Genomic DNA, 27,000 nt, shown 5'->3' with positions numbered 1-27,000 from the left:
TTTTTTTAATTTACAAACATGGTATCTACAGGCAGGGCTTGTTTGGAAGAGGGTCCTCTGACAAGCAGTGAAGATGTGGAAGATGAAATAAAAAGCCGTTTAAGGGAACAGGACTGGAGGTGGTCCAGAGCAGGGACCTCCAAGGAGGCTGGGGAGAGACTTGTTTAGAAGGGTGATAGGACGAGGGACAATGGTTTGAAAGTGGAACAGGAGAGGTTTAGGCTGGACAGCAGGAGGAAGTTCTGCACAGTGGTAAGTGGTTGAGACACTGGAACAGGTTGTCCAGGGAGGTGGTTGAGGCCCCGTCCCTGGCGGCATTCAAGATCAGACTGTATGTGTCCCTGGGCAGCCTGCTCTAGCTGGGAGGTGTCCCGGCTGCTTGCAGCAGGGGTTTCACAAGATGACCTTTGAAGGTCGCTTCCAACCCAATGCAACCTGTGAGTTGTGCTGACCTGAGCTGACTTCTGTGACACTTCACACCTGGAAGCTGGATGGTGACTCCAGCACCTCCCTGGACAGCCTGTGCCAACGCCTGATGTGACCGGTCAAGGAGGGTCATGCTCTCGCAATGCGCGCCCCACCCCTTGGCTTACTTTATAGTTGTTGTACAACATCAGAGGTGGGCTCCAGCACCTGGCTTTGCAAGGCAGCTGGCTCCAGGGATCGCGTTCCCCTGGCCCCCGGCTCCAGCACCTTCGCTGCTCCTGGCACTCGGTCACCACAGGGCTGAGTCCCTCGCGTGGCTAATGGGTGCGTCTAAGGGGAGAGCCGTATATTTGTGGGCGTGGTCACGTATACACGCGTGTCCCTGGGTGGGGCCAGGAAGGTCTGGGAGCAGCCATTGGTCCGTGGGCGTGCGTACGGGTGGGGCAACTGTCTGTAGGCGTGGCCAGAGCGCTGTAGGCGTCTCCCTGCGCGCGCCCGGCGAGCCGTGGGCGTGACTGGCGCTTTGTGGGCGCGGTCTGCAGTTTGTGGGCGCGGCCGGAGCGCAGCGGGCGGGTCCGTGAGCGCGAGCGGCGCATTGTGCGCGGCGGCGGGGCCGGGGCCATGGAGCGGTGGACCGGGCGCGTCGCGCTGGTCACCGGTGCTTCCGTGGGCATCGGCGCGGCCGTGGCGCGGGCGCTGGTGCAGCACGGCATGAAGGTGGTGGGCTGCGCACGCAGCGTCGATAAGATCGAGGTACCGGGCACCGGCGGGTTTGGGTGGAGGGGAGGGAAACGTGGGGATCGTGGTGCTGGCTGCCGCCTCCCCGAGCGGCCTGGGCTGGGGGTGGGAGCGCTGCCGGCAGCCGGCTCAAGTGCTGCGTGAGGCAGGGTTGATGCTGTGCTGGCTGCCGGGCCCCGGGGCTATAGGGCCGGCTCCCACTCTTCGCCCATCCCTGCTTCCCAGGTCGGTCTCCGCCTCCGTGCTCCTGGTTCCCGGCCCCCGTTGCAGCCGGGTATGGCCGATGCGCGGGGGGCTTCCCGGACTGGGCGCTCTCAGGGAGCCTTCAGGGGCTGCTCCCAGCCCGGAGGGGCAGGTGACGCGGCGGGGTTGGAAGTTGCCTGAGGAGCGGTTTGGGGGCTTTGAGCTCCCTCTTATCAAGGTTATAAATAGCACTTGGCCCTGCGCTGTGGCGGGCTGCGAGGAGCGGGCTGAGCGGCCAAGTGCGCCAGGGCTCTTTAAACCCCCTCGGTGTGGGGTGTATCGGGCTTTTTGTGGTGTGTCCTCTATGTTCTCTTAAGTGTGAGCAGGCTTTTCGGGGGCACAACTGGCTTTCTGTGAGTTATAATGGGCTTTTTGTGGCATGTAACTGTTTTTTTTTCTGTGGGGTGTAACTGCCTTTTTGTGACGTACAATGTGCTTTGTGCCTGTGTGCTGGTGTTCAGATGGGACACACTTTTGGCTTAAAGTTAAGTCTTTAACATGCCGTTTACCCCTAAGATGGGCAGCTTAGTCAATAACCTGATGATGCTGTCTTAAAGATGCTGAAAAGTTCCAGTGGGATCCTTTTATGCATTTGATGCAATTGTAGAATCGTTTGAGTTGGAAAAGACCTTTAAGATCATCAAGACCTTAACCCAGCATTTGTATTGTTTACCTCACAATGACATGGTCTAGAGCTTATTTACTTTTTAAGAAGTTTCCTCTGAGGAAGGAAAATGTTGCAGTCAGATAGCTTAATTGTTGTCTTCTTGGTTGGTTGGTGCCCACGGAGCTAAAGGAGATCATAGAATCACAAAATGGCCTGAGTTGGAAGAGACCTTACAGATCATTTTGTTTCAGCTCCCCTGCTGTGGGCAGGGACATATTCTACTAGACCAGGTAGCTCAGAGCCTCATCCAGCCAGGTCTTAACCATTTTCAGGGATGAGGCATCCACAGCTTCTCTGGGCAGTCCATTCCACCTATCTATACGAACATCCAGCACTTGTGTTTCCCTCTAGCAAAGGTGGTAAGGACCCACCATGCAGAGCTGGCTGCACCAAGAATAAGTCTTGGACAGTGAGGCATGACATTGGTGGTGTGCTGAGAAGAGGGATTAACTAAGAGAAGCTGAAAAGAAACAAACCTTTCCATTCTTCATGGTGAATCAGACAGACAGCACCTTCAGAGAGGAGAAAACACCAGCAGGACTCATTTCCCTGTCCTTTGGGGCTTGCTTCTAATCTTGGCCTTCCCAGCAATTTGGTGCTGCGGTATAAGGGAAAGCTGAGCTCTCTGGGGGCTGTCCATGTGCTGTTGATGGGGTTTCACCTACCTCCACAGCCAGGCTTCATCAGCCTGTGGTGCCCTCATGGTACCTGCTGGAGGATGCTGTAAAGGATGCTGCTGTTTCCCATTCTCCTCCAAAAAGGCTATAAAAGCCACTTCCAATATTACCTTTCTTGGATTTTCTGTTGATGAAATCTTTTGGCTTTTCTGCTGACCCAGTCTGTTGCATTTTTTGGTGAAATCTGTGCATTTTCTTTGGTAAAGAAAAATCAAGGAGACTTTTATTGTCCTTCAGTGCTGCAGAGGAGTTTCCTCCCTTCTGAAGCCTGAAGCCTTCCTGTCTGAAACGTCTCTAGCCAAACTACAGCCTAGGGAAGAGTGATCTAGGGAAGAGTGATCTTTTCAACAGCTGGCCTTTTTATTTGCATCTGCACAAATGTGCAGGAGATTGATCCTGGGCTGTTTGTTACGCTCATGGACTCGGCAGGGCTGACCCTTTAGCATCTTCCAATCTTCTCTCGTTGCTGTCATGTTTCAAACCTTTGTGTCTGATGCTGCAGACAACCTTTGTCCCTACCTGGTTCATTCTCCCCTTTTCCCTAAGGCCTGAGCCATGCTTGCAGCACAGGGTCATTTGTTCCAGGAGGTGTCTGGACTGAGTTTGCTGTGTTGCTATTGTGGATTTATTTATCATGAAGCTTGTGGCCTTTAAGAGGAAGAAGGTGTCGTGTGCCTGGGGAAGGCAGCGGAGCGTGAGGTGGTCCAGGGTCACTCTGGGAACAGGTCCATCACCTCTGACAGGCTGCCAGGGACACTTGTGTCAACACTGATGAGGCTTCTTACCAGCTCCTGCCATGCCTTTGGAGCAGAGTTGTTTATGATAACTAAGCTTTCCTCCAGAAGCTTCACTTTGTGTGTTTCTCCTTTAACAAAAGAACAGAGGAAGATACTCAGGCCTTCAACTGTTGAGCTCGCTCTGGGACTTGGGACTTTGGACATGGCTGAAAGAAGCCATCTGGAGACACGGAGTTAGTGTTGTGTTCAGGGGCTGACGCAGTAGGAGGATGCAGCTGGACTCCATTTGGGAGCTGCTGTTGGGGCTTCTGCCTGCTGGAGGGTCTTCAGGTTCTCCAGGCAGTGAGAAGGCAGAAGGAAGGTCTGTGCTGTTGGCACTTCAAGCATGTGGTTGCCTTGGTTAGTTATTGTATAACCAGATCTGCCCAGGAAAAACTCAGCTGTTATTCTCACTGCTGCTTTTCCAAGCCTTTGTTGTTGGGTGCTGGAGGAGGATCCTTGCAGGAAGCCTTGGTGGAGAGTTGAAGGATCTGCTGACTCGGGGAGAGTGGCTTGTGCATGCTGGGCAGGATGGGTGAAGTGACAGAATGATGGAGTTCTTTTGGTTAGAAAGTGTGCCATGGCCACGCTTTTCTTGAACACCTCCAGGGATGGGGACTCCACCACCTCCCTGGGCAGCCTGTGCCAATCCCTGACCACTCTGGCAGCAAAGAAATTTTTCCTAATCTCCAACCTAACCCTCCCCTGGCACAATTTCAGACCATTTTCTCTTGTTGATGTTGAGGGCTGGTGCACAGGGATGGAGTAATGAGAGGAGAGAAACATGAAGGAGCTGAGAGCTTATTTCCAGGTGTGAATAAAGGAGTGGTCAGTGCATGGTGGCTGTGATTGCTGCTGGACAAATTTTGTTGCTGTGTCAGATGGAATAATTTGCTAAATACTGCTGTGGGTAACCCCCCAAGAAAGAGATCCTGGTGAATGGTACAGCTGAGAACAGGACCACAGCCCTCATTTTCACAGATTCCTAGAATGGTTTGGGTTGGAAAGGACCTTAGTTCCAACCAACCCCACCATGGGCAGGGACACCTTCCACTAGACCAGGTGGCTCAAGGTCTTGTCTAACCTGGCCTTGAACCCCCCCAGGGATGTGGCACAAATATTTTTTTGTGGTCCAAAACGGTGTTTCCATTCCTGCTGTGCGCTGCTCCTCCATCCCAAGGTACAGTGGCTGGAGCCAGTCCACATGGCGGAGTTGCAGCCGACTGGTGACTGGCAGAGTGCTGTCTGCAGGGAGTTCAGCTCGGCAGTTGAGGCTCTGTCAAGATTTCTTAATCCTTGGAAAATCAGATAAGGGCTGGAGGCAAGATAAGAAAGGAATTGCAAAGCTGTGGTGTGGGTATTAAACCGGTGTCACCACTCCAGGGCTATTTATTTGACTTTTAAAATAAAACCCTTAATGGCTTCCAAAACCTACACCAATCTCTGGCTCTTCTTCCAGTGGCTCTGTAGCAGAGCCATGTGCATGGCTTGCCTGGAGTCAGCATGGGCTTTGGTGCCATTGTTTCAAAACTGGGTTTGATTTTCCTTGTGTCACATCTTCCCACATGCAGGCTCGGTTTCCCCTCTGTCATTGTAGCTGTGACCTTCAAACTGTGGTGGTGACCCTCCTGCAGTCCATGCACACAAGCAGCCTCGTGTTCCTTACTAGGGTCACTTTTGTGTTGTGCATGGAGATGATTTGAATCAAAAGCCTGATTTGAAAGAGAAGACTAAAGGTACTAACAGCTGTCACAGACTTTTTGTGTCTGCTCCTGCTGAGTGTTTGCTGCTCTCTGGATAACTAGGCATGTTCCTAAGTCTTGAGTGAATTTTAGCCAAGAGTGTTTAGCAGCCTGTAAAATGAATCTTTGGTGGAAACTGCATTGGCACAGGCTGCCCAGGGAGGTGGTGGAGTCCCCACCCCTGGAGGAGTTCAGGAAACCTGTGGACAGGGCACTTGGGGACAGGGTTTAATAGCCTGTTGGACTTGACAATCTTAAAGGTCTCTTCCAACCAAAACACTTTTCATGATCCTATGATCCTCTGTTCTCTGGGATTCTCAATAAATTCACCTTTGTGAGAACCTTAGGCAGATCCAGCATCACCAAGTCTCTCTTCAGAATGTATTTGAAGTGTGAAGCAAAATGGCCTTACAGTACTTGAAGTGGGCTAGAAGAGAGCTGGGGAGCGACTTTTGACAAGGGCTTGTAATGACAGGAGGACAGGCAATGGATTGAAGATGGAAGAGGGCAGATTGAGACTGGAAATGAGGAAGAAATTCTTCACAGTGAGGGTGGGGAGACACTGCAGCAGGTTGCCCAAGGAGGCTGTGGATGTCCTCTCCCTGGAGGTGTTCAGCGCCAGGCTGGATGAGGCCTTGAGCAACCTGGGCTGCTGGAGGTGTCCCTGCCCATGGCAGAGCTTGGAACTGGATAATCTTTAAGGTCCCTTCCAACCCAGACCCCTTTGCTGGGGTGTGGAGGCAGAGCAGCACAGGAAGCAATAAACACGGCTTAAAAGTTGAGGTTTAGCTGATGAATTGGAATGCACTGGTGACAGTTATTGATCAAAGGTAACGTTTATAACCGGGGATGGCCTTGCCAAGGTAGGTCTTGCTCAAGAAGAGCCTTTGATAAGCTGAGCTATTGATTGCAGACCCAGCAGTCCAGGCTCTGCCAGAGCTTGGTGCTTGCTGTGTCAAGCAGTGCTGTGGTGCTGTGGGGGGAGGAAGATGTAGCTGAGCCATTGTCCTGGGAGCTGAGCATCCCAAGCAACCATCTGGGGGCCGGCTCATCACTTCTGCTGATCGCTGCCTGGATTGTGAGGTGCAAGGGAAGGTTTTGACTCTGAGGTGGTTGATTAACACCTAAATAATTTCATAGATTCTGAATGTGGAATTTAATTGCATTGCTGCAAGGCACATTGATGGCTTAGAGGTCAACTGGTTGAAATTTTGGCTTCCTCTCGTGGTGTTCTATCTGTGGGGTTGAGCTGTGGATGTCTCTGAAGTGCCAGGTGTCCATGGTGGGTTCTGTCCCCTCGTGCCCTACAGCTGGATTTGGGTTTTGCAGAGCATGCCCAAAACCACAGGTTTCACCTCTCTGCTTGTATTGTCTTAATCTTGTGATTTAGAGCCACAGGGTTGTGGCTGAAAGGTGAGAACCATGAATTTTGGTGCCTGGTTCCCATCAGCTGGGCAGCCTGACCAAGGCTCTACAGCTGTCGTCTTCCCTGTGCTGAAGGTGGATGAGCTGCTGTCCCCAGGCACTCGTGGACCTCATCACTCCCCATATGCTCTTCCCTGGGCCCATTGCTCTCTGGCAGCGTGGCTGAGCTGCGCTATCTTCGAAGCGGCTTCAGGCAAGATCATCCCCAGGCATGGTCCCTGTGTAAATGAATGACCTTTAGAATCTCCTTGGCCTCTGGAAGGACTTGTTTTGTGCTTGGTGAAGGCCTTGGGTACTCAAGGCCTCTGAGGAGCTTTTATTGTCACTTGTCCCTGGCCAGATTCCTTCCTGATAAATATGAAAGAGATCCCAGAATTGTTGTTCTGAGTAGTGGGAAGCAGTGCTTTGCTGTCCAGATGGTTTTCTTCAGCCTTGAAGCTCAGAAGGTTCACGAGGGAAGGGTTACTTTTGAATCTGGTTGGATTCATCCTCCTTTCTTCCAGAATGTGATTTTAAGATGTCTTATGGCCGCAAATCCCCTTCTCTGCTCTTGTCCTATGCCCTTTGGCTTTGCAGTAGAGCAGCAGCACTGGGGGTGTTGTGCTTGCAGCCCTACAAATGAGTAATAACTGAGCCGTCCCTGGGATTTTGGAGATGTGGTGGGGTCCTTGTTCTGCCTCTGTGGAACATGGCAGATTAGGTAGCTCTCCCGTGCCTCAGTTTCCCTGTATAAAACTTGTCAGCTGCTGCTTTGGGGAGTGGGGAAGCGAGAGACTGTACAGGAGCAGCCTTCAGACATGGGGGGGTGGGTCTGGTTTGTGTTTTGGATTTATGGACAATATCCTGGGGCAGGAAGGTACCAACACAGCTGGCACAAGTGCTGAGGAGAAAATATGATGGTGGCTTTTGGGGGGGTGTGTGTGACAAGTTTAAGATCTGCAGAAAATAGGGGCTGTGTTAAAGTCAAGCTTGAACCTTCTCTCCTGCCAGCATCCATGTTGGGAAGTGTTACTGGACACAGGACAAGAGGGATTTAAACTGGAAGAGGGCAGATTTGGACTGGGGATTAGTGACAGTGAGGGTTGGGAGACACTGGCACAGGCTGCCCAGGGAGGCTGTGGATGTCCCCTCCCTGGAGGTGTTCAGCACCAGGCTAGATGAGGCCTTGAGCAACCTGGGCTGGTGGGAGGTGTCCCTGCCCATGGCAGGGGGCTGGGACTGGATGATCTGGAAGGTCCTTTCCAAGCAAACCCATTCTGTGATCCCATGATTTCCTGGCTGACAGTATCGTTATTTCTCCTTAGTTGGTCCTGGGGGCGTTTGTGCCCACCCTGAAGGTAAAATGGGCCCCAGGTGCTTGAGGAGCCTGAGCAGGCTTTGCTCCCGGCTGGGCTGGTGCAGCTCCCTGCAGCTCTGTGCAGCTTAGCAGGGGATTAGCAGCGGCGCGGATGTGAGCAGCGCCCAGCTGGCCGCAGCGGCGCCGTTGCTGCCGGTGTTTGACCGTGGCACCCGCAGCTGCCCGGCAGTGAGGGAAGCTCTGATCCCTGCCTCTGGCTGCTGCTTGCTCCCACCTCAGCCTGGCTGGGACAGCGTCTTGGCAGCGGGTGGTAGCTCTGGGCTGTATTAGGGCTCAGCAGCCATCACCTGATCTTTAGGAGGGGGAAGCACTGGCAGCCGGTGGGGGAAGGCTCCCTGCTGTCCCAGCCTATGCTAATCTGTCCCCTCAGGAGGGTTCGTGGAGGATTACAGGGGCTGATGAGACAGGGACGTGTGGGGATACAGCACTTGCCCTGCCCCTGCAGTGGGAGAGAGCAGGAAAGCACAGAGTCACTGATTGGAAAAGACCTTCAAGATCATCAACCGTTCTCCAGCTCTACCAGGGGCACTACTGCACCATATTTGTGAGCACCATCTCTAGGTGGCTTTTAAGCACCTGCAGGGATGGGGATTCAACCACGGGATCCCAGAATGCCAGATTGGAAGGAACCCCAAGGATCATCAGGTCCAACCTTTCTAGGCCATAGCTTAGTTAAAATGAGGTGGCCCATCACTGCCTCAAGCTTGTGCCAGGCTTTGAGAACTCCTCCTGGTATAGAATTGTTTCCTAATGTGCAAAGTAACCCTCCCGCCTTGATGCCCTTTCCTCTTGTCCTATCAGACTCGCAAGAAGAGACCAACACCCCCCTCTCTACAGTCTCCTTTCAGTTCCAGGCTCTGGATGAAAATCAGGCCTGTGCCGTGGGGTGTTGAGAGCAGAAAAGACTGATCTGGTGGTGTGGCAGCAGGGATCAGCTGCTCTGGGACAGCTCTCTGGGTGACAGTGGTGGGTGCTTTGCAGATGGCTGTGCTGGCAGGTGAGTGGTGTCATGGTGAGGTCAGGGCTTGGCCAAGATCTTGGAGCCTCATGACTCTCATCAATGCTCAGGTTTTCCTGGCCCCCTGAGTGGAGGTTCAGACCTCACTGGTGGGTTGTCATCTGCTGCTTCTTTGGGGATGGGAAAGGGGAAAGTCCCTTGGTGAGATTTTGACAGGGCTGGGAATGGGTCCTGGCTGTCCACTGGAGTGCTTCCCAGTCTTACCCACAAGGTGTGGTGATACACTCAGTTACATCTGCCACTCAAGGTGGGCACCATGGACCTCTGATCACACCACAGATCTTCAGGGTATTTCTGGGCATCTGAGATCTTCGCTGCTATGAGACTGGGTGGAATTTGATTTAATTAAAATAACTTCTTTTTCAGGCCCCTGAGCAGGGTGGAGGTGTGCTTGCCTGTGGTGGACATGACACGGAAGGCACATGCCGTGATTTGAGGGAGTCAGGCTGAAGCTCAGCCTCAGCTCTGCTCTCCCAGTGGTGCATTTGCAGGTTGCCTTGGAAATCTGAGCAGCAATCCATCCTGCGAGGTGTGGACTGTCAAGGCTGCTGTGTGCAGGCACTTGGGCGTCTTGGAGCTCTGTGGTCTTTGAATCCTGCTTGTGAGGACAGCCAAGGGCTGGTGGAGAACTACAGGTGGCTGTGGTACAGCAGCTTCAGTCTGAATGAGAGCACTGGGGGAAGGCACTGGGGCTCTTTGGGGAAGGGAAGTGTCTCTGTGGCTGTGTGGGAACCTGCTGCACATGCTGGAGCTGAAGAGCAGACAGGCACATGTGGTGGTTGTTTTAGCCCAGTCATACCTCAGAATAAGCAGGAGGTATTGCTGCAACGAGCTGTCATGTAGCAGCAGTGTGTGTCCTCCTCCCCCACACCAGCCTGTAGCAATGTGATCTGAGCAAGCAGCAGAAAACCAGAAGTGCCTCCAGCCCTGACGTAAGAAGCCATTGTTTGGATGCCTCAAGGTAGCAGGAATGTTCAGGGCAGCATAAACAGAGTGCCTGGGCCTGTGTGTGACACTGGAGATGTAAAATGAAGTGAGCCAAGAGCAAAGGCATCTCAGATGTTTAAGCACTGAGAAAGTGCAGGGAGCAGGGAGGGCTTGGAAGAAAGCAGCGTGAGTCTGGAGCAGTCTGGGAGGACAGTCACCCGTACTGGGACTGCTCAGCCAGCCCCTTCTTTCGCTGGGAGTCTGACCTCAGTGCCTGGGATGGAACCAGTGGCTCCATGGGCAGAAGATGCTGCTTGGCCCCTATGGAGCTTGTAGGATGCATTTGCTGGGTGAGGGGCTGGTACCATGTTGATGTCCAGTGTCCAGAGCATGGATAGCATCCATGAGGCATCTCAAACAGCTGATGCCAGGGATATGCCGAGAGATAACTTTGCATGGTCCCTGGTGGGTGTCATAAATTATTGCAGGTCCATGGGTGAGGAGCCTAGCAAGAGGGAGAGCTGCCTTGCTGTGCCATGTTGTCATAGAGCATACTAGGGAAATAATCCCAGAATGCTAGGTTGGAAGGGATGCCAAGGATCTTCTGGTCCAACCAAGAAAAGACGACTCTGGGAAGAACTTAGAGCACCCTTTCTGGTACCTGAAGGGGGCTGCAAGAAAGCTGGGGAAGGACTTTTGACAAGGGCTGGGAGTGACAGGATAAGGGTCAATAGCTTTGAGCTGGGAGAGGGGAGACTGAGACTGGAGATGAGGGAGAAATTCTTTAGTGTGAGGGTGGGGAGACACTGGAACAGGTTGCCCAGAGAGGCTGTTGATGTTCCCTCCCTGGAGGTGTCCAAGGCCAGGCTGGATGAGGCCTTGAGCAGCCTGGGCCAGTGGCGGTGTCCCTGGCAGGGAGTTGGAGCTGGATGGTCTTGAAGGTCCCTTCCAACCCAACCCATTCCATGAGTCTATGAACCTTAAGCCCCACTCTGGTGCCTTATTCACTAGATCTTCCTTCTCTTAATGCTGTTGCACTGCTATCAAATTTTAATTAAAAGAAGCCTCAAAGTTGCCAGTCAGTCAAACAAAAGGATTTGTAACCCCACAGTTTCCTTTCCCAGCTGGAGTGCTGTTCATTAGGGCTTTTCCTCTTCATTTCCTTTGCATAGCAAAAGTAATTGGGGTGACTTAGGTTTCTTTCCAGTTAGTTTCTCAGTGCAGCTCTGTGTTGAAGCAGAAGCTAAAGCAGTAGGATGAAAGTACCTGTGATGAATGGCAGGGCAGATTAAAACTTACCTAATGGTTTCTTCTGGCTTTAATCTCTGAACTAAATGTGGCTGAAGTTAATAGGATGGTTTGCCAAATAAAGCCCTACATGACTCCTTCCTTTTTTTTCCCCCTTCTTCTCCTCCTCTCCTTAAAAGTCCTCTGAAATGTTTATATCAATTAGTTTTCTAAAACCATTTTACCAAGCCTGAATCTAAATGTGTGGCATGGTGCCCTTCCCAAGCGTGGCAGGCACAAAGAGCATTAACCTCCTCTTGGGAGCAGAACCAATCCGTTCCTAAGTTGTGGGAAACATCCCATAAATGTGAGTCATTTTCACACACATCAACGTGGATCAGTCCAGGCTGGGAGATGAGCTGTTGGAGAGCAGCTCTGGGGAAAAGGACCTGGGAGTCCTGGTGGACAACAGGATGCCGGTGAGCCAGAAATGTGCCCTTGCGGCCGGGAAAGCCAACAGCATCCTGTGGCCAGCAGGTTAAGGGAGGTTCTCCTCCCCTCTACTCTGCCTTGGTGAGGCCACATCTGGATACCATGTCCAGTTCTGGGCTCCCCAGTCCAAGGACAGGGACTTGCTGCAGAGGGGACAGCAAAGGGCTGCAAAGATGCTGAGGGGACTGGAACAGCTCTGTGATGAGGAAGGGCTGAGAGAACTGGAGCTGTTGTTTAGTCTGGAGAAGAGCAGCCTGAGGGGCAGCTGATCAATGATGATCCATACTTCCAGGGTGGGTGTCAGGAGGATGGCACCAGGCTTTGTTCAGTGGTGCCCAGTGCCAGGACAAGGGGCAGTGGGCACAAACTGGAACAAGAAATTCCACCTGGACATGAGGAGGAAATTCTTTAATGTAAGGGTGCTGGAGCCCTGGAGCAGGCTGCCCAGGGAGGTGGTGGAGTCTCCATCCTTGGAGGTATTTAAGATGTGGGTGTGGTGCTGAGGGATGCGGTTTAGTGGTGGGATTGTGAGCTCTAGGCAAGAGGTTGGATTTAATGATCTCAGAGGTCCCTTCCAACCTTGACAGTTCTACAGCTTCCAAGCACCCAGTGATGACAGTGTGGTAGAGAGATGCTCAGGTCCTCTTCCAAATCTACACATCCACCTGCTGGAGGTGCACTGGCCCTGGTCTGCATGGATGTTGTGTCCGGTGGTCAATCTCCAGTAGGACATCTAGGCAACCACCTTTATTTCTTTTCTTTATTTTCTATTTATTTTTCCCCTCCTCATGCATGTCTTCTGCTTCAGGTGGAATGAACATTAGCAGAGACTTAATGGATGCTCTGGAAAAAATCTTGCAAGCTGCTTGATTTTGAGAGTTGCTTTACACAAGTCTTCTCCTGCAAACTTGCCTGCAGTTGATGTCTCTTTGAAGAGCCTGTGATGGCTCTTTATCTGGAGATGGTTGAAGCGTGCCCAGCTCTGCCTGGATGTCAGTGGTGTCCCACACTTCATTTTTCAAAGAGAAGTGAACACAAGTGCAGCCTGAGAGATGAAAGGATCCATGCTGAGTCTCGTTTGAGGCCCTGAGACACTAGCCACGAAAAGAAAGATCTTGAGAGAGATTTGATTTCTCAAGTCAGCTGTGGCCTTTCTCTGAGAGAGGAAGAACTTTCTTTTGGTGTAGCTAAGATACAAACTAAGGAGAAGACTGAGGGGGAAACTCATCAGTAAAGATATTGAACAGGATGGGGCCCAGCACTGATCCCTGGGGGACACCACTGGTGCCTGGCTGCCAGCTGGATGTGGCACCATTCACCACCACTCTCTGGGCTCAGCCTCCAGCCAGTTTCTAACCCTCCTGGGCACTGAGCTTGAGCTGAAACCAAACTGTTCAGCAGCCACCTTCATGTGCAGTCACCATCTTGTATCCTCTGCTCCCAGCCAGGCAACTCCTGCACTGGGTCTTCCTCCTCCTTTTCTAACCAGCTGTTAATTACAATCCTCAGTAGGCAGGGAGAAGCTGGGAGGAGTGGGAAAGCTGCCTCTGGCTGGAGCAGAGCTTCACTGCAGCCACTGAAGTGCCATGCTGGTGCCGGCGCCACGGGGGATGGTGCTGGGGCGAGCTGGTGGCCGCTGGCAGCCAGAGCCCATCGCTCCACGGGAAGCAGACATCACATGGGGCCTGCCTGCCCTGCGAGCTGTCACTGCTGGGACACATCAGAGATGAGATGCTGCTTCTCATTAACATCAGGGGGGAGAGGGCACTCTCCAGAGCCTTTGGTGCAGTGGCTGCTGCATCGTTAACCAGTAGCAGCTCCTGGGGTTTCGTTGGCTCTTTATCTGCTAGCCTGGTGAAAGAGCTGGGTGTTTGGCATAATTGTTGGTAATGGCTAATGAGGAATTGTCAGCTGTGTGATTGCCATGTCCTTCACCAGAAAAAATGTGGAAATGGCACTCTGGGACGTGGTTTAATGGCCGTGGTGGTGTTGGGTTTATGGTTGGACCCGATGATCTTAGAGGGCTTCTCCAACAATTCTATCAGTCCCCGATCCAGGCCTGCAGCCCAGCGCCGTGACAGTGTAGATTTGTATTTTGCCAGCACCTTCTCATCTCAACCTGTATTGCCTGGGCTGATGCACCAGCACAGAATGTGTCCTCCAGCTGAATAACTGAAAGGCTGAAGAGTTCAGGCTCTCATGAGTATTGATATTTCTTTTTTCTTAATTAGCATTTACAATAACTCTTCCCCAGTGCCTGCTTTCAAGAGAGGCTCTCAGGGAAGCCTGCTGTGTTCTCTGAGCCCTGGAGTGTGTTTTGAAGCAAATGGCTGGATAAGCTGTTCCATAAGGAGAGAGGCTGATGGCTGTTTTCTTCTTTTCCTTTCTTCTCCCTAGAAATTGGCAGCTGAATGCCAGAGTGCTGGCTACCCAGGGACCCTCATACCTTACAAGTGTGACCTCTCCAATGAAGAGGAGATCCTGTCCATGTTCTCTGCCATCAAGACCCTTCACCAAGGAGTTGATGTCTGCATCAACAACGCTGGGCTGGCTCGCCCAGAGCCCCTGCTTTCGGGGAAGACAGAGGGCTGGAGGACGATGATAGATGTGAGTGGTGCCTCTGGGAGAGCAGGAACTGCACTAGAGTTTTATTCCTTCTGGCCACCAGCACCATTGTTCCCATCTTATTCCATGGGTGCAGAGCTGAGGACTTGCTTCCCGTGTAGCTCTGACACGGCCCAGGTTTGCTGACTGGGAAGTGGAATGACTGCTGAGCCATGTACCCTCAGGTGGGAATTGGGAGCACCCTTAGCAAGTTTGCAGATGGCCTTCCTGCTTGAGGGCAGGAAGGCTCTGCAGCAGAGCTGGCCAGGCTGGATCAATGGGACAAGGTCAGTTGTATGAGGTTTAAGAAAGCTGAGTGCTGGGTCCTGCACTTGAGTCACAACAACCCCATGCAATGCTCTAGCCTTGGGGCAGAGTGGCTGGAAAGTTGGCTGGTGGAAAAGGACCTGGGGGTGTTGGTTGACAGTAGCTGAAGATGAGCCAGCAGTGTGCTCAGGTAGCCAAGAAGGCCAACAGCATCCTGGCCTGGATCAGCAGCAGTGTGACCAGCAGGAGCTGGGCAGGGATTGTGCCCCTGTACTGGGCACTGCTGAGGCTGCACCTGGAATCCTGGGTTCAGTTTTGGGCCTTTTACTCCAAGAAGGACATTGAGGGGCTGGAGCAGGTCCAGAGAAGGGCAACCAAGCTGGGGAAGGGTCTGGAGAGCAGGGCTGGTGAGGAGCAGCTGAGGGAGCTGGGGGTGTTCAGCCTGGAGAAGAGGAGGCTGAGGGGAGACCTCATTGCTCTCTACAGCTCCCTGAGAGGAGGCTGGAACCAGAATAGAATACATAGAATAAACCAGGTTGGAAGAGACCTTCAAGATCATCGCGTCCAACCCATCAACCAATCCAACACCACCTAAACAACTAACCCACGGCACCAAGCACCCCATCAAGTCTCCTCCTGAAAACCTCCAGTGATGGCGACTCCACCACCTCCCCAGGCAGCCCATTCCAATGGGCAATCACTCTTTCTGCATAGAACTTTTTCCTAACATCCAGCCTGAACCTCCCCTGGTGCAGCCTGAGACTGTGTCCTCTTGTTCTGGTACTGGCTGCCTGGGAGAAGAGACCAACATCCATCTGTCTACAACCTCCCTTCAGGTAGTTGTAGAGAGTAATAAGGTCACCCCTGAGTCTCCTCTTCTCCAGGCTAAACCAGGTGGGGGTTGGTCTCTTCTCCCTAGTCTCAGGTGATCCAAGGAGAGGAAATGGCCTGGAACGTGCCAGGGAGGCTTAGGTTGGACATTAGGAAAAAATTCCTTCCTGCAAGAGTGGTCAGGGATTGGCAGAGGCTGCCCAGAGAGGTGGTGGAGGTGTCCCAGAAAGGTGTGGCCATGGCACTTGGGGCCATGGTTTGGTGGCCATGGTGGTGTTGGTTTGGTGGTTGGACTGGATGATCTTAGAGGCCTTTTTCAACCAAAATGATTCTCTGATTCACCTTGGAGCATGGAAACACTCATGTTTTCAGGAGCATTTTGCTTTCTGAAGGGGCATGAGCCTTGCTGTTTTTTCTCCAATAAAATAGGAAATGGAGTGGCAAGCAGTGGCTTTTCTAGCTAATCCTGTTAGTTCTAGCAGAGGGTTGTAAAATCAGCAGATTTTCTTTGGCTTAAAAAGCTGTGATGCTTTTTGTCTTTAAAGCTTAATTTTCTGCCCATAATCTGGTTAGAGCTGGATGTGAACAAGCCAATTTCACATCCCAAACTGGGAGTTTATGCAAATGGTCCATGCCACTTCCTAGTGGTGCTTCTCCCTGGGTTGTGCTGTCCCAAGGTGCTGCTGTGCCTCTTTCTGAGACTTCACCATCTTTTGTCATTGTGTGGTGGCCCTTTTCTGCCCACAGCAGTGGCAGCCACAGCTCTAGGACCTCAGGTCAGTTTCCATGTCCTTACAGCAGCACTTCTGTCCTGGCCTTCTATTATGGTTTGAGGTTGGAGAGAGTCCGAGGGAGGGCTACCAGGATGATTGAGGGACTGGAGCACTGTCCTATGAGGAAAGGCTGAGAGCCCTGGGGCTGTTTAGTCTGGAGAGAAGACTGAGAGTGGGTTTAATAAGTGTTTATAAATATCTGAGGGCTGGGGGTCAAGAAGCAGAGGACAGGCTCTGCACAGTTTCACCCTGGGATAGGACAAGGGGCAATGGATATAAACTCCAGCACAGGAGGTTCCACTTCAACATGAGGAGGAGCTACTGCACTGTGAGGGTCACAGAGCACTGGAGCAGGCTGCCCAGAGAGGTTGTGGAGCCTCCTTCTCTGGAGGCTTTCAAGATTCCTCTGGATGCATTCCTGTGTGACCTGTGCTCTGGCAGGGGCTTGGACTCGATGCTCACTGGAGGTCCCTTCCAACCCCTAACATCCTGTGATCTGTGGTCTTTAAGGTCCCTTCCAACCCAACCCATTCTGTGAAAAGTGTTGCTCTCATAGGAGGGGCAGCAGAGCAGCTTTGGGTAAGGCTTGTGGCAGCTCAGCAGCTGTGGGAACTTGTCCTAGTGAAGGCAATGACACATCTGTTTGAAAAGCTGCTCGGGGCCGCTCTGTCTGTCTGCAGAGTCAGCTGGGATCTATTGTCCAGCAGTAGTCTCAGGGCTTGTGTAAAGTAAAACAGAGAGGTACATTGAGGCCTCAGACTCCTGCTGCCAGGGCAAGAGCTGCTGTATCCTGGCTAATTAAGTTCTTGTTAGGATTTGGCCGCTCTGCTGGCTGCTGTGACTGCAGCCAAAGCAAGCTCAGCTCGGCTTTGTCTGCCCACCCAGGCTTTTGTGGGGCACCCAGCCTGGGTCACTGCACAGTCTCATCCCCCAGTCCACGGTTGCCATGGAGTCTTTAAAGAAAAAGGAGTGAAGTGTTGCTGAGCCTGAGCTGGTGTAAAGCTGGGCACTTCCCAGCACTGTCTCACTGCAAACCTGGCCCTCTGGGTCACCTGGTCCTTGTCCTTGGTGGCTACGGTCCTCTTACGTGAGGATGCCTCCATGAATGCTTTGTGTTCCTCATGCTCCTTTGTCTTTGTTCTTCTGAACTTTTGTTCTTTGTAAGGTGGGCAGGCTGAAGGGGGAACATGTGGCTTTTGCCAGCTGAAGACTCTTCCCCTCTGTTCTCCAGGGAAGCTGGCTGCTCAGGTGGCAGTGCTCTATTCATCTCACCTTCCACCATTTCTAGGGAGAAACATTTTGGAGTGGGGATTGTCCTCTAGGAGACACTTTAGTGTTGCTATTTACAATTGCTCAAAGTTTGGTAGCCTGTGGAATTCCTCTCCTTGTGGGTGCTGCTGTGTGCACTTTCTGGAGGTGCTTTGGGTTGTTGGATGGGGTGGAAGGAGAGGCATGGTAGCTTCACAACTGGGAAACCAGTCTGGGGGCACATTTCATTCCGAGAAGTGATCAGCACGCCTGTGTCTGCTCTCCTTGCTTAGCAAAAAAGCTATTGTAACCCTGGGAACAGACTGAGACACCTGAGCTTCCCTCCTATACTGGCAGAGTTATTTCTTCTCACTGGAAAAGCTGCTGGGTTTGCTCTTGCCATGTGTGTGACTGAGTAACACTCACACCTTTAATGCAAAGGTGGAGCCATGAGATGCTGCAGAGCTAAATGTTTCTCCCATCTCAGGCTAGACACCCTGGGAAACCTGGACTTTGCATTTTAGCCTTCTGAGAGAAGTATCTCGGGGGTTTGCCTTCTGCTGTGCCTTTGTTTGTGCTTGGAAATGCAGCTGTCTAAGCGTCCAGTGGCTGTGCAGGCGCCGGTCTGGGGAGCGATCTGCAGTGACAGCTCTCCCGGCAGTGCCAAGCCAGCCCCAGGGAAACAGTTGCCAGGCCCATTTCTCCTTACATGCTCTGAAGCTCTTGGAGGGTCAGGACATGGGAAGGTTGCCAGCACCTTTCACGGGCCACTGGGTTTTGCAGATCTGAGCAGGAGCAGGGAGGCTTCTTCCAAAGGTCCTTTGGAGAACAGTGTTGGAGAGCAGCAGGGTTTGAGATGCTGTTGGAAGGTTTCAGTGCACTTCTGGGCTGCAAGACAGGAAAACTTTAATACAGCTAGTGAGCTATTGATTTAGGAGGCATTAGGGCTTCAACTTAAAGGTGCTTGGTGGTTTGTTTGTGTTTGTTTTGGGTTTGTTGTTTGTTTGTTTCCATGCATTTTTCATGAGCTTCAAGGCTCTGTCTCCTTCCAGCCTCTCCTCTCTGTACACCTGTTCCATAGAGTTTCTTGCTATACGTTCAGCAGTTGGAATCCTGTTGTCATTGACTTATTTCTCCTCTTTTTAAATGTTCCAGTTCCTTATTGTCTGGTGTTTATTCCCTAAGCAGGAAGCTGCTTGTCTCCTGGGCTGCAGGAGGCTTCTCTTGGGAATTGTCTCAGCTGCTTGCCAGCAGATTTGGTGTGTGCAGGCGGGAGGGTGTTCGCAGGCAGGTTCTGAGCCCATCACAGAATCATCAAGTTTGGAAAAGATCCCTAAGATGATCAAGTGAAACCTCCCCACACTAGACCACATCTACTAATTTTTGAACACTCTTAGGCATCTTCTTGGTTCACAGCTTACTGCTTTTCTCTCTCCTTGTTTGTAAGGTGGTGCCTGACATGAGGCTGGAGCAAAGTCCTCCAGCCACCCCTGATCTGTGCAGGAGGAGCTGGGCCTGGGTGCTTTGTACACACTGACTCCAGGCTCTGGGATTTGAACATCTCCTTCACGTTTTACCTACTGACCTCTACAGCCAGGAATTCCAGCTGAAGTTTCCATTTGCACTGTTCAGGGCACAAACAGCTCCTGGAGTGAGTCCAGACAAGGCCACAAAGATGATCGGAGGGCTGGAGCACCTCTGTGATGGGGACAGGCTGGGAGAGCTGGGGCTGTTCAGCCAGGAGAAAACCAGGCTCCAGGGACACCTTAGAGCAGCCTTCCAGTACCTGAGGGGCACCTACAAGCAAGCTGGGGAGGGACTTTTTACAAAGGCTTGTAGTGATAGGATGAGGAGCAATGGCTTTGAGCTGGAAGAGAGAAGATTGAGACTGGAGATGAGGGAGAAATTCTTTAGGATGAGGGTGGGGAGACACTGGAACAGGTTGCCCAGGGTGGTCATGGATGCCCCTTGGTGGAGCTGTTCAAGGCCAGGCTGGATGCGGCCTTGAGCAACCTGGGCTGGTGGGAGGTGTGCCTGCCCATGTTGGAACGAGCTGATCCTTAAGTTTCCTTCCAACCCAAACCTTTTTGTGATTCTGTGAATCTATGAACTGCAGCACAGGTCTGCTCACTCCTCGAGACGCTAAGTGGCTTTGATTCTTCTTGGCACTGTAATTCACTGACCAGCAAGGCTCAGTCTTCTGCTTTATAAACCAACTGCAAGAGATGTTTGCTGTAACCTTGCATTTTCAAATGTTCTAAAGGAGCTGGATACTCATTTTGATGCCTTAGAAAATGCTGATTCTGGGAAGTGAAAAGCTCTGCACTTCCAGGAACAGATCTTTCATGCTCTCCCAAGCTGGCAATTTGAACTCATTAATTACTAGAAAATGTACTTTCATTGTTTCTGTTGCATTAGCACGGCCAGTGGCAGGCCTGCTGTCTTGTGCTGCACACTGCAGAGGCAGGGCACAGATGTGTGCTAGCCCTGACCTTTGTTATGTTCTTAAAATGGGAACAAGGCTGAGAAATGTCTTGTGGGGCTGTTGGCCACAATAACCTTTAGATTGTTCCTCAGAGCAATACAGCCCTAAGCCTTGCTCGGTTTCCAGGCATGTTTTGGGGTTCCAGAATTGCCTGTTCCATGTTGTGAAATGGGATTTCACCCCCCAAAATCCTGTGGGTGCTATCAGGAAGAGACAGCAAGGCCATCCCCGCTCAGCCACCTTCCAGCCAGTCCAGTGCCCTATCGAAGGGGCTCTGGGCTTTCCCATGCGGCTGTTGATCAGCGTCCTGCTGTGTCAGTAGCTGTCAAAATGTGGCTCTGCCGGTGCAGGAAGCCTTGCTCAGCCTGAGTCACAGCCGTGGAGCAGAACCTCAGGCTTTAGGCTGATGTTACCCTCTAGTGGCCTGTGGAGATGGAGTGGGACTGGGGAGCAACCGCAGCAAAGAAGGTGCCTGGTGGGGGCAGGCATGTCGCTCCTCACAAAGGGCTTTTGTGCTGACAGTTGCCCAGGCCTGTCTGAAGGGGCTGGCTCCTCAGTACCACACTGGAGCAGGTTGCTCCTGCTTTTCTTGTCCGCTTCACTGTGAAATCCCAGAGCCTTCAGAAGCCCTGCCTGCTTGGGCTTCACTCCAGTGCCGAGGTGCCACTCCTGCTGACATGTCTGCTAACTTTCTTCCTTGCACACCCTGGTGCCAGGGAATTTATCTCTGCAGTTCCAGGCGCGATGACTGAGATGCCAACAGTGCCTGTGTGCTCAACCAAAGTGCACTTGGATGAGGATGATGACAGCTTGTGCTTGCTGGCTGCTCCAAGATCAGATAGCCATGCTGATTATCTATAGCCCAGACAAACATTCACAAGCATGGCCTGTCGGAATTCATAGGAAATCAGGACTGAGGCAAAGGCAGCGAGGAGAAGATCCTCCAAGCGACCCTGCTCGTCTTTTTGTGCAGCTCAGTAATTACACTTCCCAAGTCCATCCCTTGCTGTCTCTTCCTTTCTGGGCTCTAAACAGTCCTTCTCTTGCATGTCCCTTTGTGCTGGCAAGTCCTGGCCTTTAATCTTGGAATGGGCTGAAAGTGGCCAAGAAGGGGGTGTCCTTTCTTCGTCAGTTTCACAGGGTGAGAGCCAGGCCTCTCCTCTCCTCTGCTTGCTGTCCATGCAGTGTTCCTGCTGCTCCTCCCATTTATAGCTGGCACCTGACCTGTGATTCATCAGAAGTTTAGCTCCTCCTGGATATTTAGCTCACAGCGGTAGTTTTAGGCCTGTCTGCTAGCAAAGTGACATCCATCAAGTAGAACCTGATGGTGTGTCCTGCTTTGAAATGGCCATGTCCTTTTAGAGGGCTTCAGCTACCCCTTCCTACCTTCCAGCTGTGTTTCCAAATCCAAGCCACTATCAACTTGAGCAACCAACAGTGCTGCTGAGATGGTTGCTCATCAGTCCTGCACACACTGCTGGGAATTTCCATGTCTCTGTCTTCCTGGAAGCATGGACTCTGTGTTTCATGGTCAGCAAATGCTCAAAGCATCTGCATGTTGATGGTGACATGACTGAGTGTAACCCAGCCACAGTGAGCAGTGATGGTCCAAAGAGCAAGAGTCTGGAATGCTCTGGAGCCAGTGCTAAAGGACTGGAGAAATTGCCATGTCCTTACTTCCTTGGTTTATCCAGTTAAGGCAGAAGAAAATATCAGCAGACAGTGGCAGGTTGGTGGCTTTCATACCTGCAGGGTTACTGGCCCACTCTGGCTTGCCCATGGCACAATGTGATCTTTGGCTTCTTTGTTTTTAATTTAGTCTGGAGAAGAGGAGGCTGAGGGAACACCTTCTGGTTCTCTACAACTCCATGAAAGGAGGTTGGAGTGAGGTGGGGATTAGTCTTTTCTCCCAAGGAACAAACAGTAGAATGAGAGGAAATGGCCTCGACTTGCACCAAGGGAAGTTTAGGTTGGAGATGAGAAAAAATTTCTTTGTTGCCAGTGGTCAGGGATTGGCACAGGCTGCCCAGGGAGGTGGTGGAGTCCCCATCCCTGGAGGTGTTCAAGAAAGGTGTGGCCATGGCACTTTGGGCCATGGTGGTGTGGGGTTGATGGTTGGACTCAATCTTAGAGGCTTTTCTAACCAAAATGATTCTGTGATCTCTGCATGGGAAGCTCTTTGCTGGCCTTGTGGTTTGCAGTGCCTCTGAGAGCCTGGCTCTCAGACAGGCAGTATCTGGGGATTTCCTCATTAACTAGCTGACCTAATTACCTGCTGTTAGTGTCCTATCAGCTTCCCAAACAGCAGTGTGCTCAGTGCTGTGCACAATCAACAACTTTGTCTCCTGGACAGAGTGCTGGCTGTGGGGAAGTGGATTTGTTCTCCCTTGCTCTGCACTCTACCCCCACAGCTGCCCCTACACCAGTAAAGTCCATTTATTTCTAGCAGAGGTCAAGGCTGTCTCACAGCCTGGGGTGTCTGTGCCTGCCCAAGCTCCTTGTGGTCACAGCCCTGGTCAGGGGTAAAGTGGGGTCTGCAGATGTATGGTGGTGTATGGGCATTTCCCTCTATTGGGTCTGCAGGAATTGCTATGAGTCCAGGACTGGAACTTGCATCTACAGCTTTGGGTGTGCTAGGTCAAAGGGTGCCAGGCAGGGCTGTTGGTTTAGTTTCTTCTTCTGTTCTCTTCCCTCAGGTCAATGTGATGGCTGTGAGCATCTGCACCCGAGAAGCCTACCAGTCCATGAAAGAGAGAAACATTGATGATGGGCATATAATTAACATTAACAGGTATGTGGGTGGAGAGTGTGGGATCAGGCTTCCTCTGTCCTGCCTTGCAAAAAGGATTTAAGCAGTGGAACTTTAATCTTGGAATGGGCTGAAAGTGGCCAAGAAGGGGGTGTCCCAGAAGGAGTTCGCCAAGAATTGCAGTGGTTGATTTTCAGACCACTTTGTATAACCTTTACTGGTCTAAATGCAAGAAGGACCAAACCAGGGAGAAACAAATAATGCCTACCACTTGTGATGGTCACAAGGTCGAGGACTGAAACTTCCTGACCAGCTCCAGGAAACAGTTGTGTGGAGAGGAGGTCCTGGTGGTGTGCATTTCCTGCACGAGAGGGGAATTCCTCCCCGTCTGTCTTTCTGTGGTCATATTGGTGGTTTGAACGTCCTCTTGGTTCCTTCCTGAGACTCCCCACCTCTCAGCACTTTCCTTTCTGCTCTCTCCTCAGCATGAATGGCCACAGCGTTGTGCCACAGTCGGTGGTGCACTTTTACAGTGCCACCAAGTACGCGGTGACAGCCCTCACGGAGGGGCTCAGGCAAGAACTCAGAGAAGCAAAGACTCACATACGAGCTACAGTGAGTGCTGTGGGCTCCCCTGCTTTGATGGGTGGTAGCAGCTGGTGGGCCTTGAGGGGCAGAGCTTTTTACTTTGGAAAACAGACCACTGCAAAAGCAGTGCTTGGCCACCTCTCTTTGCGAGGCAGAGACAGCCTGGGGCGCAGGAGGCATGGCAGCAATGAGCTGTGCCAAGGAATAAACTTTGTGCCTGGAGAAAGTGGGCAGCTGCTTGTCGAGGAGTGAGGCACTTGTGGATCTGTTGGAGCAGGTCCAGAGAATGGCCACAAAGATGATCAGAGAGCTGGAGCACCTCTCCTGCAAGGACAGGCTGAGGGAGCTGGGTCTCTTCAGCCTGGAGAAGAGAAGGCTCCAAGGAGACCTTCTAGTGGCCTTCCAATACCTGAAGGGAGGCTACAGGAAGGCTTGGAGAGGGATGTTTAAGAAGGGGCTTGTGGTGATAGGATGAGGGGCAATGGATTTAGATGAGGCATCAGAAGATGCTCTTCACTATTAAGGTGGTGAGGCACTGGAACAGTTTGCTCAGGGAGGTTGTGGCTGCCTCCTGCCTGGAGGTGTTCAAGGCCAAGTTGGATGAGGACTTGAGGTGTCCCTGCCCGTGGCAGGGATGAGCTTTTAAGATCTCTTCCAACTCAACCCATTCTGTGACTCCATGACAGCAGAGGGAGGCAGCTGGCTGGACTGTTTGCTCTCATTCAGACCTTGCACCTCAGGAGTGATGTGTCCAGACGTTGCACTGCAAGCTTTTCCATCAGTTCCTCTGCTCCTCTGTCCCTCTGGGGTGTGAAAAGAGAGTTCTCCACCAGCGGCTCCCCAGAGACACCACAACAGTCATCAAGGCAAAGTCTGCTCACTTAAACTATTCCCCTGGAAAAAGGGTGGGGAAGGAGAACAATAGGAAGGGGGTTAGGATTCTTTTTTGTTTTTTACTTTGTGTGTGCTAAAACATTCTCTCTCCTTTTCTTTTATTCTTTACTGAATAATCCTGTTAGAATGTGCTTTGCTTTTTTCCCAGTGTATATCTCCAGGACTGGTGGAAACAGGATTTGCTTTTAAACTTCATGATAATGACCCCGAGAGAGCTGCTGCAACCTATGAGAGCATTCGGGTAGGACATGGACAAATGCAAATAGAGGGAAGTGTCTTTGATCATAGTTTAACACTCTCACTCCTGGTTAAAAGCACGAGGGATGAGCCCAGTGCTTTGCAGGATGTGCTCAGCATCCCCACAGCCTCAGCACTCAGCTTCTGTTCTGACACTATGCAGATTTTCATTCAGGGTCAGTTTCCCACTCCCTGTATTTTTCCTTCTGTTTTGGTGTTCCTGTAAATAAACACCAAGCAGCTTTGATATTTTGCAGGCTTCTTTCCTTGCAGATAAGCTGCAGTGAGCAAACATGCCTACACGAGAGGCAACGTGAGAGCCTGCTGCCTTGCAGGTGGCTAGCACGGGGTGTGCTGTGCCTCTCTGGAAGTGGTTGATAAGGATGGCAGTGCCTGACCTGGCGGAACTCCTGTGCCAGCAGTAAGATTGTTCACAGCAAATGGAGACTTACCAGCACCAGACATGTCCTTTGTTCAATTTTTAATGGATTTTCTTTTACTTTCCTGCCTGCTTGCAGCTTTCTGACACGCCACAGTGACACTGTCGAAACTCATTATTGATGGGCTGGGCAGGAGGGATCTGGTGGTTACCTTCTGAGATGCCCTTTGACTGACTGAGAGTCTCTTTCATCTCTTTCCAGTGTCTCAAAGCTGAAGACATGGCTAACGCTGTCATATATGTCCTCAGTGCCCCACCTCATGTACAGGTAGGCGGTGGACTTGGAGCACTCTGCAGTGGGTGGTTGAAGGTGTGGAGGGGGTAACTGCTGTCCTGATTTTACTGCTCAGTGTTGAGGCCCCTGGATCAGCTGTGTGCTTAGCAGAGCTCAGGCTGGGGATTAGCAGTGATCATGTTTGTTTATACTTCCTTATGGCAGTTCTGGGATTGCTGCTTGGGCTGCTCACAGCTCTGTGGATCCAGCAAAGGTGCTCTGACCCTAGCCTGGAGTGGGGTGCACTCAGGGCTGGGGAGGGTCTGTTTAGAAGAGCTTGTAGAAGTAATGAGGAGCAAAGGTTTGAAACTGGAGCAGGGACAGATTTAGGTTGGACATCAGAAGGAAGTTCTGCACAGTGAGGGTGGTGAGACACTGGGACAGGTTGTCCAAGGAGGTAGTTGAGGCCCCATCTCTGGAGATGTTCAAGATCATACTGGATGTTTCCCTGGGCAGCCTGCTCTAGCTGGAGGTGTCCCTGCTGCCTGCAGGGGGGTGGACAAGATGCCCTTTGGGGGCCACTTCTAACCTGATGCAATCTATTGGGTCCATGGGATGTGGGCATATTCTGCCCTTTTACAGGATGGGGCCATTTGAGACTTGCTGACAGCTTTGCAGCTGGGTCACACCCTGCCTGCCAGTGGCTCAATTACATGTTGGGCCTGATTCTGCCAAGGGCTGTGCACCTCTCCAAGGTTTATGTTAGATGCTCATGCTGTCAGAGGGACTTTACTCCTGCAAAACAAAAAGTAAGTGACCAGCTGTGAGCTGGGGGGCAGGAGCAGTGTCAGGATTTTGTATATGCAACATAGAAGTTCCTGTTGCAAAAGCCAGCTTTGATCAGGAGAGGTTTAGCAGCCCCTCATATGAGCTCTGCTCCTCTGGAGCAAGATGTGGCTGTCCTGGCGGTGGCTCAGTGGTGACAGCTGCCTGCTTTCTTGTCTCCAGAGGATAGAACATCCTGCCTGTAGCTGGTCAAGCAGTGCTTCTGCCTGGCCCTCTGTGAGCAGGACCCACCTAGACTTGAAACATCAGAGGCTATAATCAGAGTCGTCTTGCACTCTTCACTGTGTGTGTTTGTGCTCCCTTACACTAAAGGCAGAGCAGTCACAGTCACCTTTGTTTCTCGCTAATATATGTTAAGCAGGGCTAAAGCATCTCTGCTGTGAGAACAGGCTGAGGGAGCTGGAGTTGCTCAGCCTGGGGAAGGGAAGTTCTTCAGTACAAGGCTGAAGAGACTCTGGCACAGGCTGCCCAGGGAAGCTGTGGATGCCTGCTGCCTGGGGCTGTTTAAGGCCAGTCTGGATGTAGCCCTTGAGCAGCCAAGTTTAGTTGAGAGGTGTTCCTGCCCATGGCAGGGGCTTGGAGCAGATGATCTCTGAGATCTCTTCGGACCTGAGCTATTCTCAGCTTCTAGTCACAGGAGCTTTTTTCATGTGCAGCTTGCCAACCACAATGGTGCAGCTTGGAAGTGCCCAGTGCAGGCTTCACAGCGGGCTTCAGTGCTCTAGTAAAACCCAATATTGGTCTCTTCTAGATTGGAGACATACAGATGAGGCCCACGGAGCAGATTTCCTAGCACACGAAGAGGACTTTGGGTGTATCCACTCCGCCTGGAACCCTCTGGCAATGTTAGGGTGTCGGCAGCTGGCTAGCAACCTTGTAATCAAGTACTGAGGATCATGTCTGAAGAATTCTTTTTCTCTCCCTCTTTCTGAGCTGGTGCTGGTGCTGAGCCAGTTTAAAAAGAAATTGTAGTGGGTCTCTTTCTCCCCCACTCCTTTCTGAAACTGCTTAAGAGGAAAACGTATTTGAAAATAATGCAGGGAAGTGGTTTGTGGAAGATCATTGTCTCCAGGCTGGTTTATTCTTCCTTTTGTTTTCCTTTCAAGGTTT

The 27,000-nt window shown here is 51.7% G+C and overlaps 1 protein-coding gene across 1 annotated transcript; it reads left to right on the top strand.

Moving 5' to 3' along the window:
- Nucleotides 1–1,008: 1,008 nt before the first annotated feature.
- On the top strand, nucleotides 1,009–27,000 carry DHRS11 (dehydrogenase/reductase 11). Its single transcript, XM_054166857.1, has 7 exons — nucleotides 1,009–1,179; nucleotides 14,113–14,322; nucleotides 22,620–22,714; nucleotides 23,158–23,287; nucleotides 24,303–24,395; nucleotides 25,033–25,098; nucleotides 26,642–27,000. The coding sequence occupies exons 1-7, from the start codon at nucleotides 1,048–1,050 to the stop codon at nucleotides 26,681–26,683; spliced, it is 768 nt and encodes a 255-aa protein (XP_054022832.1). The 5' UTR covers nucleotides 1,009–1,047; the 3' UTR covers nucleotides 26,684–27,000.

This window comes from Dryobates pubescens, chromosome 13 (assembly GCF_014839835.1).
Source record: "Dryobates pubescens isolate bDryPub1 chromosome 13, bDryPub1.pri, whole genome shotgun sequence".
Classification (NCBI taxonomy): domain Eukaryota; kingdom Metazoa; phylum Chordata; class Aves; order Piciformes; family Picidae; genus Dryobates; species Dryobates pubescens.
Note: the sequence above shows the minus strand (reverse complement) of the source record. Positions and strands in the feature narration are given on the sequence as shown.

Excerpts from the sequence above, each read along its gene's own strand:
- DHRS11 (XM_054166857.1), top strand. The coding sequence starts at position 1,048 with ATGGAGCGGTGGACCGGGCGCGTCGCGCTGGTCACCGGTGCTTCCGTG. Across the intron at positions 14,323-22,619 it reads GCTGGAGGACGATGATAGAT|GTCAATGTGATGGCTGTGAG; the intron begins GTGAGTGGTGCC and ends CTCTTCCCTCAG. Across the intron at positions 22,715-23,157 it reads CATATAATTAACATTAACAG|CATGAATGGCCACAGCGTTG; the intron begins GTATGTGGGTGG and ends CTCTCTCCTCAG.